The sequence below is a fragment of the Cebidichthys violaceus genome, unplaced genomic scaffold (assembly GCF_023349555.1).
Source record: "Cebidichthys violaceus isolate CVI_PGR_0920_01 unplaced genomic scaffold, fCebVio1.0.p SCAF_9, whole genome shotgun sequence".
Taxonomy (NCBI): domain Eukaryota; kingdom Metazoa; phylum Chordata; class Actinopteri; order Perciformes; family Stichaeidae; genus Cebidichthys; species Cebidichthys violaceus.
The window spans coordinates 17,295,873-17,314,018 of record NW_027176975.1 but is presented as its reverse complement, the minus strand read 5'-3'; the positions used below and the strand labels follow the sequence as shown (position 1 = coordinate 17,314,018).

General features: G+C 42.0%; 1 protein-coding gene across 2 annotated transcripts in view; it reads left to right on the top strand.

Annotated features, from left to right (window-relative positions):
• The first annotated feature begins 15,412 nt into the window (after positions 1-15,412).
• Positions 15,413-18,146, top strand: part of nsmfb (NMDA receptor synaptonuclear signaling and neuronal migration factor b) — a 53,240-nt gene continuing 50,506 nt past the window's right edge. For both annotated transcript variants that reach the window (XM_068703800.1, XM_068703799.1), the window contains exon 1: positions 15,413-15,630. In XM_068703800.1, the coding sequence (XP_068559901.1) occupies positions 15,560-15,630 (71 nt within the window). In that variant the 5' untranslated portion in view covers positions 15,413-15,559. The remainder of the gene's footprint in view (positions 15,631-18,146) is intronic.

Below are 18,146 nucleotides of genomic sequence, written 5' to 3'. Positions count from 1 at the left end.
GAATGGATGATAAATATTAAAACACAGTAATGAAATTAATAGATAGTAGAAAGTAAAATGATCCATCTGTAATCCGGTATCCGTAATCGCTTATCCTTTACAGGGTTACAGGTGGCAATCCCGGGGGGTACAGGTCGTCAGGCAATCACAAATCTGATACATGTTGAGCTTTTCCATTGACACTTTTGGTCGATGGCCGACCCGTGACAACTCCCATTCGAGCGTGTGTTGTGAGACTCGTGTCTGTGCGGGAGAACAGACAGAAAGACAGAACGTGTGTGTGTGTTCAACCTTCAGTACTTGTGTAGCTTCTGACCGGATCTCTGTAGTTTGAAGTTTAGTTTCTCTCCTGCGTCCCTGTTTGTACTTTGTATTTTACTGTTAGGCTTTCAGCTGTAAAGGAGTCTGGGTAAGTTACTGCTGGTGAAAACCCCAATACCTCCTGATTTAGCTGCTTCATAAGAAAAGCTTTTACTGGAAATAACAAAATGACGGAGGACTTTAATTGGGAATAATTTAACGTGTTTGTCACCGAATTAGTGGAACTTTGTTAGCGGTTATTCCTCAATAAAACAAGTCCGCTTCTACAGCAGGGATGAATAGTAGACGCAGAAAAAAAACAGTTCCTAACCTGAATCCTATGTATAGTGTTCAAGCTCTGATCTCTAAGATATGTAATTGGTTACAGGTTTTCTGGTGATTGATAGTTAAGTGTGGCATTTCAATGTATTTAGCACACAACATGCACAGGCTTTTTAGCTTTGAATGACGTGTTTAATGACGAGTTACGAGACCTGTAGAGAGACATGCTGAATGTGACCTTGTCATTGGGGGATGAAATAAAGCTGGAGGTTGAATTGAACAGATCCAGGAAAGGGCCAGGTAGTTCTTTTCAAGGTAGGACACTTTGCCTTGAACATCCTTAAATCATATTTGAACAGGTCAGGTGATGGTCTGTGTCTGAGTATTGAAGATAAGCACATTGCATTTCTGTTCATAGTCTATATTTACAGCATGATACAAATGAAAGTCTTACGATAGTCTCGATGGTAGTGTTTTATATTTAGCACATAGGTGTGCAGTTGGCATGGAGAAAGCAAAGCACAGCAAACTTTATTTATACAGCACAGTTCATTCAAAGTAGAAGCACAACGAGCTGCATAACAGGTGAGGAACCACCGAAGTTGGAGCCACAAACACTGTTGATAGTGTTAAGCAGGGGCGTCGTTAGGCCCTGAAGCCCCCCTAAAATATTCTTCAGCCCCCCCAAATAATTTGGCATTATTGGATTTAAAAAATAAATAAATCTTTTTTTTAATTTTTATTTTGGTGATGTCATTAAATTAAACTATTGTTTCTCACATGGACAAGTTATTATAACTCTAACATGCTACATATGTGCGTGCGTTCTGGTTTGTATGTTTTCTCTTCAAATTACAATCCAATAGCCTATCATCATACTTAACATATAAATAACGGGCACTAGGACCTTGGGGAGGCTGCTGGCTTTCTCACTCTGCCAAATAACGTCTCTCTCAACGACAGCCAGGAGTATAGCCAAAGAGTTTAACGTTAGCTCAAAGTAAATGATGCACGGAGTGAAAGTGTAAGTACAGGTAGTTACAGAATGTGGCTATCTGTAGTTGTTAACGATTGTTACCTGCTTAAATTTAGGTTTACTTGAGGCAAATGAAAGGGAATATTGTAGTGGGCTATGTTAACACTAAGCTAGCTAGCTAGCTATTTTTGTTAGAAACTGTCTCCAGTGAGCAAGAGTGTGAACGAGCAAATTCAAAATACATGAAATAACAATCGACGTCTCTCTATTATTTGCATTAATATATCTCTCTAGTATTTTGAAACAATAATATCAGTCCCTATATAATGTTGTTGTTTATAATCAGTTAATGGTATATTTGACACTGAACTAGTTCATCTTTATCTCAAATGTAAATGTTGATCAAAATCGTATTCCCTTCTGCTCATAATAAAACAAGTAAACAACTCAAAAGTTGACACTGTCAGGTCCATTCTCCATCCATTGTGTGCGGTCCTTTTAAGAATTTGGATTTAGGAGTGATGCGGATATGAAAGCTAGTTTATCCATCTTTCTTTTACAAGCAGGAAATTATTTCTCTCTCTTTATTTGAGAAAAGTTCATATTTGTGTAAAATTTCACTATGACCCTGAAAGTTATCATATACTGAATGCAAGCAAAACTACAGAGCAAAATCACACTCTTTCTGATTGAACCAATCTATGAACTGTGAAACAATGGATATGTATGGCCCCAAATGGGCCCCCCCCCAAAAAAAATTGCCAAACATGCCTCTCCCCTTAGGGCTAAGCCCCCCCCCCCCCCCCCCCCCTTTCTTTGAATCCTAGAAACGCCCCTGGTGTTACGATAAAATATTAGACACAAGTAAGCAACAATGAAAATACATAAATGATTCACGTCTATTAAAACTGTTAATAAAAATCTAAACAATCAAGATTAAATTAAATTAATGAAATAATGAGACAAATGATTAAAACCCCACAAAAACGTAAGGGAACTAGACTGCTGAAAAAGGCACATCTAAAAAGGAATAAATTTGCTTATGAACGAAAGGTTAGTTACAAATAACATGTTACGTCGGAAACGTAAAGTCAAAGTAGGTGGGCAATGAACAGTGGTCCTGAGTGAGTCCTGTGTTTGTTTGCTTGAATGCTACATGGACACCTGGCCGATTCTAGTGTTTAAATGCTACATAGACACCTGACCGATGCTAGCACTTGAATGCTACATGGACACCTGGCTAATGCTAAAGATTGAATGCTACATGTCCGCCTGGCCAATGCTAGTGTTTAAATGCTACATAGACACCTGACCAATGTTAGTGCTTGAATGTGACATGTCCGCCTTGCCAATGCTAGTGTTTAAATGCTACATAGACACCTGGCCAATGCTAGCACTTGAATGCTACATGGCCGCCTGGCCAATGTTAGTGTTTAAATTAGGGCTGGGCAAGTTAACGTGTTATTATTTTTTTTTATTATTATTTTGAAAGTCCGTTGCTCACTGGCAACGGTGGAGTCGTCATCAGACTACGTTGATGCAGCGTGTGGGAGAAGTATAGATAAACAAAAGCAAGACAAGCTAACAAATGCCACAGAGAAGTGGACAGATACAAACTGCAGAACGATTAGTATTGTGGAAGATGTCGGTCTGAGGAACGTTCTTAGGATCACAACGAATGACGACACGTATGAGCCTCCCTCAAGACGCACCATCACAAGAAGAATACACGAGTTGTACGAAAAGGAGAGGACTACAACAGCTACGGCATTACAATGTGCACTAACTGTTGCTCTACTGGACATCGCTGGGTAACCATCATCACCTCAGAGTTACAGTGCATTTTATTGATGAACAGTGGGAGCTGCATTCACATGCTCTGACTGTCATGAAAACAGAAGACACACATTTTGCTGAATCATGCGTGGAACATTTTATTTATGTTGCACAGCAGTGGAACGTTTCAAATAAAGTCAGCACACTGAGCACAGATAGTGAAGAACTATAACTGCTACTGTGTAAAGGAATACTGCTGTTAAAAATAACCTGATTTGTTTAAAGTGTTTGCAAACCAAATGTTATTGCACGTTTGTTCATGTAGTAGTACTTTTAAAATAAAAGTGCGCAATACACTACTTTTTAATTAATTATTGAACTTTGCGCTTAACAATGCGATTAATCATTAATTACCAATTAAATTCTGTTGAAGTATCTCCTGTAATTCGGCAAACACATAATATACCAAAGAACATATGTTGAGTATGTACTCTTTCAGCGCAGGCTGAAAACTCACCTCTTCAGGAAGTGCTACCCTGAGCCTTCCACTTAGCACTTATAGTATTCATACTAGCTTGTTGCACTTATTGTATTCGTATTACTTTTTTTTTTTGCACTTACTGTTTTTGGTTGTTTCTGCACTGTACTTTGGCTCTGAGTTATGCTCTACTTCATGCTCTTAGATGCTTGTTTGGAAAAGGAAATTTACTTATGACTTCTGGTGACTAGTACTCTTGAATACCTATGTTGAATGCACTTATTGTAAGTTGCTTTGGATAAAAGTGTCTGCTAAATGACTGTAATTTAATGTAATGTAATGAGTATTATTTTACTGTGTTTCTCAACACAAGCAACTAAAAGTAGTCTGGCGAAAGTGACATTATCTTCACAAAGCTCTTTCTACAGTAACTGTGGTGTCTTCCTGATTTTAGCAGCTTTTCCCTCCTAAACTTCTCCCACAACTTCATCTGAATTTATTATCATTTTTCCTCCCACTGTCTCCTGTCTCCTGCAGTACCTCAAGTGATATCTGGTTGTAAATGTAAAATTGAGCATCATAATATATCACATAAACTCAACTGTAGAGACATTAGATTACTGCATAGAATATTATAAATAAAAATATTAAAAAATAATAAATATATATGTTTCAGTTTTATGTTCTGTCATCTATTATTTCATTACTTTCACTGATGTTTTAGGTTTTTTGCCGTGGTGTTGTTTCAGTATCCGTATCAAGATAATAATTTCACCCTGGACATGAACTGTTCGTGCCCCTTCCATCTGGCAGGAGGCTGCGGTCCATCAGGACCAAGACCTCACACCACTAAACAGTTTCTTCCCATCTGCAGTTGGGTTCATCAACTAAGCCCGGGACCCCCACTGCCTGTCATCCCCAGGACAATTTCCTACCAGTACACTCCCCTGCACATCCCTTCTATGTTTCTATATTTAAATACACTCGACACTTTACATCACACTTACATTATACTTGTTTAAAGTACTGTTATCTGTTTGTCTGTGCACTATATTTTATTGTGTGTTTTCACATGTTCACTTGTGTCCAAGACCTGCCACTTGAATGTTGGCCATTTGTGCTGGTGCCTTTCATTTTGGGCACAAACTTTTTATTTTTTGGTAGCAACACTGAGTGTTGCTGTGTCGCCTTAATGGTAGATAACAGATATCTGTGTGACAGACATTTCTATAGCGTTCTGTTTGCTTGGGGCTTGCAGTGCCCTCAGTACTCCAGTACGACAAGCCCATATAGATTACATTACCAAATTCAGAATGACAGTGAATGCACGTTAGCAGAGACAGTGTTACATCGGGACGACAGATAAATCAGCCCAGTTAATTGGTATGGTTCTAGATTATTAAGACGCAGGGCTGTATAATGTTTAAGACACTCAGCTGGAGTATCATACAGGTAACATGTAAAACAGTAAGCATACCAGATAAAAGTCAAATCAGGTTGAGACATTTCTAGTGCGGCCTCAGCTCAACTGAGGGGGGTGGACTCATGCTGTTTTTACACCTCGTATGGACGGTGCACACGCCTCTCTCCGCGCTCACGCCTCTGCTCTTCATCGCTCTGTCTGTGCGAGTGTACACGTACCTCAAAGTCACGTTTCTCACGCTCTCTCCCCAAAAATGGCTCCTGTTTTGGGGCTATGCACAGCCTCTCCGGCAGTACCTGCTGCAAGCCCATGGTTCAGACTTCAGCTCGGACCTTTTGGCCCACACTGTACACGGGTCGCACTCCAACATAAGTGATGGTGACACTGGGATTGTCTCCAAGACATGACTTGGGAAGGACTCAGCCAGATATTTCTTTGTTCTCAACTCAGATAGGGCACAATAAACAAAGTTAAAGATGAATTGATCTGATAACATCATTATGTTCTTTTTCAAATTTTCTGTATTTATTGCGATGACATTGTTAACCTGAATTATTTTGGCTGCAAGAATCGTGTAGTGAATGTCTGATATTGTGAAAGCCCCAGTTTGTGTCAAGAATGTTACCCCACTCCCTATATGAGGCGAATATATCTATCTAATCAATCCGATCCAGCCTCCTACAGGCCTTTGAGTTAGTTCAGTTAGTTCAAATGTTCAATGCCTGTTAATGCCTGGGACTCCAAGTATTTTGTCATTGTTATTTGGCTTGCAACGTAAGAGCTGCGAGATTTTTTGGGAAACTTTGCTTCTCGTTCAAAGTAGATGCTAGTGCTGTATCCCTGAAGGGGCTAGTGATTGAGGCCCAAACAAGCCTGTTTAAAAACCTACCTTGGCCCCAAAATATATGGTAAATGGATGGATGGTAAATGTACTTGTACTTGTATTCAAAGCGCTTTCACACTACTTGTCATTATTCACCCATTCATACACTGATGGCAGGGGCTACCATACCATCAGGACTAACTGACATCCACACACTGTAGGCACAGCTACGGGAGCAATTTGTGGGTTAAGTGTCTTGCCCAAGGACACATCGACATGCGACCAGCAGAGGAGGGGATCAAACATTGAAGGACGACCCTGGCCACAGTCGCCCTCCTGGTAATTAAAATGGTAAATAATTTAGTCCTGAATAAGATTCTCAGACAAATCAAGAGGGTGCTGGATGTCACAGATTCTGTGTTACACGTGGTTTTGCAATTATCATAATTTAATGCCTAATCAATCCAATGTTGTTTTCCATAGGTAAGCAGAGAAGGGCCACTGAACAATTGAATATTTTTATGTTGACAATCCTCTTGCCTCTTTTAGCCAGTTCAATGATAATTCAGTCTCACTCATAGTCATTTTTTCTTTTTCTTTTCTACAGGCGAGACATTTTTTAAGCCAGGGTATAGCCCACTTTGTCATCTCACCGATGTGTCTCTAGATCCCACCTCCAAACACAGTTGGTCATTATCTTAAAGTAGAATATCTAGTCTGAATATCTGTGTGATGCACGGGGCAAGAAAATTGGCACTGAAATACCTCTTGAGCTTTGGGGAAAAGGGCTAAGTAGAATTTAGGATGGTTCTTTTAAAGTAAGACTTTAGCTCATACAATTTAAAGCTATGCACCGTATACACTATTCAAAGGTCAAGCTTAGTAAAATCTACCCCTAGTTTCTCCTAAAAGTGACAAATGTGAGTTGGAGGATGGGACTTCTTCTCAAGTCTTGTTCAACGGGCCTTCATGTTTGGCATGGCTGTAGCCAGGAGGGTGATTTTGAGGGAATGGAAATATTCATCACCTCCTAGTGTAAAAATATGGCTCGATGAAATGATTTTGTTTATGTCCTGCTGAACATTGAGTAATACACACTTGCTCCATCTATCTACTGCTAACAGACTTGAGCTGTTTCTCTCTTCTTTTATTGCCAGTTCGTCTTGGTGACTGTTCCGTTTCATCTTGCATTACATCATGGTAATGTGCTTCATATATTATGGCCTAGTTTGGGTGGAGGGGCTTAGGGTTTTGGTTCTTTTATTCTTGTATGTGTATTTTGCATATTGAGAAAAATTCAAAATAATCAGAAACTAATGTCAGTACCTAAAGCGAAAGATGAGAAGGGAATATTAATTGCTACACTTAATAAAATGTGTTCATGTTGCCCTTAAAACTAGTTGATCTACATCAGAAACAGATGGATTTACCCCAATCATTGATAAAATGACTACATGCCATATTTTTGCAGGACGGATCCCCAATCTTATTCCAGTATGTTCCGCCCTGATTTCCAATGTACACACAGCCTCTACATTCACAGGCGCTTTCCATTACTGTCCTCTCCCACGAGAACATTGCATTTTACAGCCCCATGTACCTTCCATAGCAGCTTGGTATATTACAGCCATAAACTTGTTTTATCATGGGAGAGTTGTTTGTAGCCACAGAGTACAAGCATGCCATTGCTTACTACCCTGTGTTACACACACACATTTCCATGTATATCATTATTTTGCCCTGGTTAATCCATGTTGTTATTGCCTGTATGGGATTTTAGAAGAAGTCGTTTCCCATGCTGATGTCGTAATTTGTTCATGCAACGTGGGCAGAATGGAAAGAACAGGAAAATCTCCTGTTATTCCGACTCGTGATTGTTCATGCTTTATTGTGTGTTCACACAGTAGGCAAAGTAAATTTGAGAGGCGTCGGTTGCTTACAAAGTTAATGAAAAGATGACCGAAATGGTGCTAATTGCTAAACACAAGCACACAGACACGGGCCAGCTAGCTTACGGCTAAAGTACATTTTGTGGATACCAGGTGTTTGCTGGTTGGTACTAGCCCGGGACCAGGTGTTTGCTGGTTGGTACTAGCCCGGGACCAGGTGTCTGCAGGTTGGTACTGGCCTGGATACCAGGTGTTTGCAGGTTGGTACTAGAACTGATATGACCCATAACATCAACCCAACGAATGAATGCAACATGAACTGTCATTCTATGCTGCTGTTGGCATTTCAGTGTACATTTCAGGTTCCTCCCAGCTTGGTAATGGCTGGCTTTCTACTACTACGGCTCTACTACTACTACTCATTCAGTGGTTACAGCTGATTACGCCATCCCGACCGACAGCGTTGCTGCGGAAGCGTTGCACCCACCTTCCTGTTCCCCCTGTTAGCTCTGTCAGTACTTCTGCCATAGTTTGCTCTGTCCGTGCTTTAGCTATGAGCCGCCAGCTCCCCGTCGACATATTGAGAGCCGTTGAGAGGCAATTCGAAATGCTCCCAATTTCGGATCATGCACCTTTAAGGGAGGTGGGGAACTGTCTACTCGTTCAATTATTCTGGTTCTTCCCCGACTTAATGTAAAGCTAATTTTAGCAGATTCAGACAAAAAACTCTGGACGCATTTTGAGAATTCTTTGCTGTCTAAACTTTTCTCAATGAGATGATTTTGAGATTGTGGTGATCATTAAAACCCTCTTCATACACTTTTCCTTATATTTGAAGAGGCAAATGTTTATTGTTATTAAGTAGGCATTTTTTGATTTGTAAAGGCGCATGTGAGATTGATTTCTCCAAGTAAATATTTCTGTATTATGTGGTAAGAAAATGTCTCTCAGGCTTCTTCCCAATCAGCTGAAATCCTGGGAATCAGTAGTGACAATAAAGTATAGAGTGCATAGCCCTGTGATTGATTGTAAACCTCTAGCGTCCATGCATGGATTTGAACCTTTTGTATGTATGAATAAATTACACTTAGCATTATACATAATGATTCATATTGGACGTCAGAGGTTACTAAGCATTTTTTTAACAAATAAAAACATATTTAGTTTCTGTTTAAACTATAGGGCCAAATAGAAATGCATTCTAAATTTTTGTAAAATGCTTAATTTGTAAATGAATTGCTGTGTAAAATTGCATTTCAAAGCAAGCAGACTATTGGTTTCAAATGCAGCAGCTCATATGTCATTGCCACACTTGGAGTAAACCAGCTCAGCAGGCAGTGAATATCGAACTCTACATTAAGAGTATAGATTTTTCTAATGCATGGTAGTTCATTTAATACTTTTTGACTAACAGCATCCGTTAGAAAGTAAAAAATAAAACAAGTATCTGCACATTTACAGGCCTCTCTTTCCAAAAGTCAATGGCATCAAGTAACAGACACGAAAGTTGTAATTCCACATGTAAAATCTGCATCACAGCACGGCACTCTTGCTGGGAGCTCGAGGTTCATAGCAGAGATGTGTTCGACAGAGAGAGGCCATATGAGGACCTTGATGAAATCTGGCTTCGAGCTACGCTGCAGCCCACCCAGGACTCACTGTTTACCGCCCACAGCAACCTCTCCCATTCAGATACTCTTGGTTGTACAGCAGCTTAGGGTTTGGATGAGCGTCTGCCAGTCGAGGTTGAAAGTACACAGCTTTCCTGGTAGGCACAACCTCGGGCAAACGGAGTGCTTCTGGTGCTTATTTCGCTCCTCTCCATCTCCGGTCACCTGTGTTGCTCTATGTAAGTTGTCTGCTGTGCCCGGTCTGTCTGCTTCAGTTCCCTCTCCTTATTACTCTACCTGAGCGTGGGTGGTCTGGAATACTTAAGTAACAGCTGATCAGCAGTTTTCTGCTACCATCTATCATCCTTTAAAAAGTGCACTCCACTGCTAAATCATGATTGGCACTCATTAGCATCCTCCCAGACAAAAACAACCATCCCCACCTTTTAATAGAGATTTGAAAAGATCACAGTGTCCTTGTCAATTTGGACATGCGTAAGAGATGGTTTTTGTCAGCATATAAACGTGCTGCAACAGTTTCTGCAGAGTGTGGAGGATTTCAGCTGTGAATCCTTCACCCGTCTCTACGGAGTTTCTTCTGCACGATGCTCACGCCTTTTAGCAGCATAGTGGAGTCTGTGTGTGTGGAAGCATGTGTGCAAATCCCTGTGTGTGATTGTGTTCGCCCGGGTGGCGTAGAACTGTTACCGTGGACAAGCGTGGGAGCCGCACACAAGCAGTAAAAACAACCCTGAAAAAAACAGATGGCTGCTCAAATATTCATGCAGTCGATTTGTCGACGTGCTCCACTCCCCGATGTTCGACCGGCCTCGCGTGCTGGAGGACAGAGGAGGAGGAGCGAGGGAAGAGCAGAGGGGAGGAAGACCGAGAGATAGCAATGGGGGAGGGCAGGGAGAGTGAGTGGGGGATGGGGGGATTGAGGGTACATGCATACATCCAGGCTGGGAGGAGTTGAGGTGACCCTGTGTCATGGAGGTCAGGTCGACCACGTTCGCCCTCCCTGGCTGGTTCTGTTTGCTACAATGAAAACAGTACTATTTGAGTCATACCTTCACAGAGAACACCATCACTTCAAAGTCCAGCCACAAATGGGTATATGTTGTGTGCTCATCAGGCAGCATGTGCACGTTTATATGGGTGCAGATCCTCGCTCCCCTCTGACTTTGTGGCTTTGGGGTCTGGAAATATATTTTGTTTTCTTTCTGCTAGCAGTGTTGAATAAGAGGAAGAAAGCTCAAATGCCTGCACTTAAGTGATTTATTACTGAAATAAAACATGGCTGTTACATTTGTATGCAGCAGCCTGTGAAGGTGGTCCAAACCCTTGACACCAATGAAAGAGAATGTTTTCAGAGTACGTGTACAGCTTTAATTGAACTTTTATTCGTTGTCATCCAGATTTTTAGATGTGTGTCTCCTCATGAGACCATCCTCATGAGGAGACAAGGGCAATGGTTGTTTTCTTTTTTTCAACTGCCTAAACCAAGTATATACATTACATTACATTAATCTGACAAGGACCTCTTGTCGCTGTGTTAAATATGACTTTTGTGACTTAAAAGAGAAGATGAAATGAAGGTGATTTTGTTACATTGTTTGCCCCATAAAAAAAAACTGTGAAGACCCACTGAATGAAGTAATGAAATTTGGGCCCTATTAATTTTCTACGTATAAGACATGAGTAAATCACCTCTCAAAGCATTGTGGGATAGATGGACTGACCGGATAGGGAGGGGTTGAAAGTTTATCTTAACCAACAAAAGAAATCTGATGCAGTGTCTCTAAAGGAGGTAGAGCTAGGTTTTTAGCTAGTCAAGAAAATATGTTTTTCAACCTCAAGGTATCCAAATTTGAACCAAGTAGCTTTTTTTAAAATGGCATGGCAGTGTACAAACCAATGGGTGATGTTGCGACAACTATGTCCATTTCATATATCATATTTTTGATCAGGATCCATTGTAGTGGAGGACACAGAAGTTCTAAGGTTTAACAGAAAGAGGTAAACATGGGACTTTCACCTAGGAGACCAGTGTTTGTGTTCTGTGTGAAACCAAAAGTGAACGTTGACTTATTTTAAATTATAAGTTATGTTATTTCAACCCATAGCTACTGATTTTTTTCTTTCCTTAACCTAACACACTGATCCAACCTTAAAAAAAAAGCTCTTATTGCACCAAGAAACAGCCTAGTTTGTAATTTAGTCTGGAAGACATGTTGGATATGCGTACTTATGTGAGTCTTAATGGAAATAGTTGAAGACAAAACTGAAGTGAATGAACTGGATTTAATTTTCACCATCTGCAGTTTGGATATGAAGTCAAAGTACTGCAGTCTGTGAGCCGTTGAGAGCGTACAGTATGAACAGAACTCTTCCTCACCTTCCACCCACATCCCCTGTATGTGAGCAGGCATAAAGCCTCTGACAGATCTTATTTGTGATGACAGATCATACAGTCTTTGTAGCTTGCTGCTGTTGAAATCACTAGAGGTTTTTAGGAGTTGGACCCTGCTCATCAATATTTTGGAGGTAAGGTTTCCAGATGTGACCCCGCCCCACCTCACCCTAGTTGTCCCGTATGTCAGATCAGAGGAGGACCCAAATGCAGGACTCGAGGCAGGCGGGTTGAATTGAAGGGAAAGTGAGCTTTGATAACAAAAACTGGCAAAACCGAGGGACCAGGCAACGGAAAGAAATATGCGCAAATGACAACTAAACTGAAGACAAACCAGTAAGGGGGCAGGAAAGCCAACAACGACCACGAGGGACAAACGCAGGACAGTGGACATCAATCACCAAACAGGGAAGGACAAGCTGGCACTGACACAGGGACACACTGAATACACAAGGTAATCAAAGACACACAGGTGTAGTGTAAAACAGGTGGGAAAAAGACGACAGAAAGTAAGCCCAAAACACTGGACACAAGCAAGGAACTTCAAAATAAAACAGGAAATAAACTGAACAAAAAGACCATAGCAGTGGTTTTCAGATACCATTCTTGCTCTAGAACTTTATGGGTCTTTCTTTCTTGGCAATAAATGGTTCTGATTCTGATTCTGATCAATGCATTCTATTAGGAAGTCTGTTGTTCCTTTATTCAAATGAACACCACTAAATCATCAGTAGTGGCAAAGTCTGAGGTGCTGATGTCATCTGTTATGAGAGGGTGCCAGTGGATTAAATATTCTGGGGTAGGTTCAGTTACTGGCATACTAAACCAGAGATGTCTGGTGCTTGTCTGATGAAATGAGAATAGTAATGTCTATATTGCCATTTCATAGACATCTCAGTCAATAAAACTCCTGTTAATTCACAGATGGTGCAGGATTTCTTGCCTCTCAGTGCTGCTTCAAGGGGCCACGGATCTTTAGATTTTTTGTTCTACCTGTAAATGCATCTAATTCAAAATTAATGTAACAATTGCTGATTCAAATATATAAAGAAATAGATCTAATGCTGCTGCCTCTCTCTGTCTGTCGTCAGTCACCACTCTGTAGTTTTGCTCAAAGTCCTGTGCACAGCGCTATCTGATTGGTTACAGGTCAGGAGTAATAGTCCATCAACAAGGTGTAAAAATGCAATGAATGTTCACTTTGTTTATCGGCATTTAACTCTTTTTGGAGTTTGTGTTATTGTAAATTTTGACACAAAGATTTTTCCATTTCACTGCAAGTGAAAATCGTTTGCACATCTGCAGCAACATCTGCAGCAACATCTGCAGCAACATCTGCAGCAGCATCTGCCCGGAAAAACAAAACAAACAACATCCCTAGCTGAAGGGGTCGTGTCCCCAGCAGAAAACAGCAGGCTCTTTCTGAAAAAGCCCAGCTGGGAGCGCTTTGGAGGCGCAGCTGAGCTTTGGTTGTGTCTGGTTGCTATGATACGGAATATTTGCAAAGGGTTAAAATGGTGGCACATGGTAGAGTACTACTGCTCTGGATGAAGCACGAGAGGATGGACATGTGGCTGATGAGACGTTGTGGACGATGAAACATCTCGGCGAGTACCATCGTTTTGTTCAGATTCAGATCAACTTTATTATCTCACACAGAGAAGTGTGCCCCGGACATGAGGACACCATACACATCCTATAAAACAATAAAACCAATAGCACAACATACACAATAAGACCACGACACACATTTGATCATGTCTTTGTGGGAGCAAGGCTATTTGTCCTGCCCCTCCTCCACTGTGATTGGACGGCTGGGTACAAATTGACAATGTGGAAGCAGAAGCCTCACCCAAAGTTGAACATCGTGTGGCACGGACATGAGCTGATGTGGAATCCTGACATGGTGTCACAATCTTTTTATTTTGTTTACACACCTGTGTCTTTTTGTCTGATTAGATCGCTATCCACATGCCAATGGGTGACATCACGATGAATGCTTCCACTTTTCTCATAGAGTCCATGGTAGATTCACGGGTCTTCCGTTGCAAATAATTAACACACTGGCCACAGGAAAAAAACACGTTGGCGGCCACCGCGACTTCATGTCACCAGTTTAACAGAATTGATGTGTCCATGAGAGGCATGCCGCTTTTTCATGTCTGTAGAAGAGCAGAGAGGACAAAAATGTACGTAGCAACGTATCCCCATACCACCGTTTGTATGATATCTTATGGAAAGTCATTCTTTGTGCATTTTTCCTATTTAAAAGCCAGCAACACGTGTCAATTTCAGCTCGTTATGCATACGGCCTTTTCAAAATACACTTCTGTCTTCACAGGAAATCAGTTAAGTTTAGTTAGGTTTAGGCAACACAAATAGTTAGGTTTAGGAAAAGATCCTCTGCTGTTACTGAAGTACGAAAGTTACGTGACGAATGAATAACACTGACTTTGCGTTTCACGGGTGACTGTAAGATCGCTAGTTGTCGGACCCATCGCCCTCCACTCCCACTTTCCCTGCGTGAGCTTTTCATTGTTGATTACATGGATAACATACGGAAACATTTCCTTGGATATCTACAAATTATGGTGCATTATTTTTCGCAGGTATAGTTACGAAAGCTGGATGGGGGATTTTTTGGGGGGGGATTTTTTTCCTGTATGCAAGGATCCTGGGACAGAGGATGTTGTATGCTGTACAGATTGTAAAGCACTCTGAGGCAAATTTGTGATGTTGGGCTATAAAAAATAAATTGAATTGAGACCAGCCTGAAGGGAGAAACCAAGTCACGGTGCAATAAGTCACCTGTACACCGCGCGGGTACAATTATACATAGGCGCTGCTGTGCCAGAGGCCTGGCTGTGTGGATGGCGATGCCGGTCAGTCGGTTCACTACCATTGACAGACATTTTTCAACGACTATTTGATTAATTGACATATTCATTATAAAGAGACATTTGTGGTCCCCAGAGGATGAATCCTAATGACTTCCGTGATCTCCATTTACTCTATTAAACTGAACCAATCATGAACATCTTTAAAGTAAAATACAACCGTTATTTATTTTTTTAATCCATCCTACAGCGCCCACGTGAATGACGCAGCGTTGTTTTCAGCTTGATAGCTGATGACAAACTGCAAGATTACTTGTGGACTCAAGTGTCCACACCTCCTCGCGTACAGCATATACACCCATATAATGAGCCCGGGCGCCGCGCAGGAGGCGGGCGGACTTGCCTTCCCTTTTATGGTCTCTGTTTCCTCCCTGGAAGCCTCCGTCGGATGAGGAGCGCAGAGCGAAGAGCCGAGCGCAGCACATCACGCTCCGCGCTCCGTCCTCCAGCAGCCGCTGCGCTCCACGCTCAGCCCGCAGCTGTCTGCTGGGAACATCCAGCTCCTTTCTCCGCAGAAACGATGATGATCATTATGAAATAATCAGGGTCGCCTCTCTCGTTGGATACGGAGGATTTGTATCCCCCCAGGGGGTGGTGTTCTTTATTCTCTCTAGTTTTTCATCTTTCTTTCCTCGCCGATCAGTCTGTGGAATGGTCCGCGTTTTTCTTTCCGTGTTCGTTTCCACTTCAGCATGGGTACTGCGGTGTCCAAAAGGAAGAACCTGAGGAGCGATGCGATATCTTCCGTGGCCGCAAAAGTCAGGTGAGTGTGGGTTGATGGCCGCGGCACCACTCGGGGAGCGGGGGGGGGTCAAACGCGTTCTGGAGCCGCTCCTGAGGGCAGAGTTCAGAGAGGTGCACTGCTGAGTCCAAACTACCAGAGTCCACACTTTAAAACGATTTTAGAGAAATTACACATTACACTATTACTAATAGCTTCTACTTTATAAAATATGCATTGTGATAGTATTCCCACATAAAACTCCTCCATCTGTACACGGAGTCCTGGTGCCACAGTTTTCACTTTGCTTCTGGTTTCTTGTGTATATCCCTGGATTTTTTCAAGTAAACGATAAATATAATGAATTCATCTTCCCTGAAAGTACAAGACATCCTCCTGACGTTGAAGCTGGTTTCACACACAAGTCATTTGTCTATTTATTGCCTCTTTTTGTGATTAATTAATATGCCCCTGTGTCATATTAGTTATAATATCAGGAAAATCTTTATTTGGAGATCAAATAAATTAATATGTGACAAAACAAGACTTTTGGATGTGGCACTTTGAAAATTCCATAGATATTTTCTGACATTTCTTTCTAACCTATTTGTTCAGTTATCTGCAGATGAATCAATAGTGTAAATAGTCACGAGTAGTTTGCAAAACATGATTAAATAAATATATGCTTTACACAAGACATTAGTTTTAGACTACACACAATAATCTTGTGTAAAATATTGCATTTTATCATATCTCGATTGCAGGTGGTTAGCATTGTCACCTCTCAGCAAGAGGGACCGGAGTTCCATTACCGGGCTGCACGGCTCTGCTCTGTATAGTGTGCACATTCTCCCTTTGTGAGTGTGGGTTTACTTCAGCTTCCTCCAATGGTCCAAAGACATGCAGCTTAGATGACTCTAAATTGCCCGTTGGTGTGGATGTGAGCGTGAGTGGTTGTCTGTCTCTCTGTGTCAGCACTGTTATAGTCTGGTGACCTGTCCGCCCCCCCGGACAGATTACGGATAATGGAATGGATTGAATATAGCTCTGTTGCTCTGTATGTCCCTCTACATAAAAACTACACATTGAAGATGTTCACTGCGACGTGCATAATGATGACCTGAGGAACAACTTTGTGCTGTTGTTGCATGTGGTGTATCTGCAGCCAGAGAGTGTACAATCCCTTTTACTTTACACATCCATCTACTCTGCACACTTTCATCTAGACTCACCGGACTTTGACTAATTCTAATGACGTTTATGAGTCATGTCATGAAAGGTCTCCGTGTCCCGGCTGTAGGGATCAGCGTGTCGTCCATCCGAAGGCCGCGGGGTGACTAATGTTCTCTCGTCTGCGTCGCCCCCGCTCGCTGACCTCAGAGGCCACAACGCAGACGACTGAAGCACGTCCACCGTCAGTCATATGTGCACACACCTACTTCCTGGTCCTGTGCACAGCCACTCTGCAGTGAAATACGCTCTAGCGCACACCGAATGACGCCTCCGGGCTGCTTACACAGTCGTCGTCACCGTGCTCCCCTTTGCGCACACAACTCCATTCGTCTCTGTCTTCCCATTGTGCTGTTTATCACCTCCCGCTTTGCTTTGCTCTCTTTTTGTCACACCACGCGTTCAGCTCTGCATAAATATGGCTGGTCGCAGTCGGCAGTGGACCGCTGCCAGGGCGACCTGCACGCTTGTGTATCCCGCTCTATTGGCCGATCAAAGGAGTTTAACGGCGAACAAATGGCTGCTCTCCTGAATCCAGTCCGAGCATAGCGATGTCCTGAACCTGCCGGATGATCTGAGTTCATCTGGTGTGCGGTGAATGATTTGTTTCACCTCTCTAACTGATCCAATCTCACATCTTGTGTTTGAGTGTGAGCAGAAATGCAGTGGAGGGTGTTTAACAGAATCTTCTCCTTTTGACCTGAAGCCTACCTTAGCAGCTGTCCCTTAAATCTTCATAATACTGCAAAGATATAGCTTCAGGTCGGCTGGATGCAGGTTTGATTGAGCACTCTGACGAGCGCTTTTTTAAAAGCACCTCTGAAAAGCATGTTTTAGGTCTGCATCCAAAGTGAATTGGGTATTTGGAAATATATATCTATATTTGTGTGACATCCAGACTCCAGAAGATAGTTCTTATGTACATGAGGTGACAACAGGGAGAGCAACCAAGCCAGATCAAACTAGAAAAATGGATCCCGGTGCTACTTTTGACACTGAAGAGGTAGAAAATGATGAGTCCTCTGGGAACAGGCGAGAATGAGGAGACATCACAGCCAGCGGTGAGAGCTGGAGCTGGGGGGAGAGGAGAACCAGTGGCCAACGGACCAATTTTGGATATATTTGGCTATATAAATGTAATACTGTGGTGTTGTACTGCAGGGAGACTGGTGGGCACAGAGTAGTAAATAGACAGTAATGATGAACACATGAAACTGTCCAGACTCACTCCCCTATGTGACGTTATTGGACTTCCTTTCCTGTTTTTTGCTCAAAACACTCTGAATCTTGGCTTGTTAAACACAATAAATCATATATTTACTTTTTGA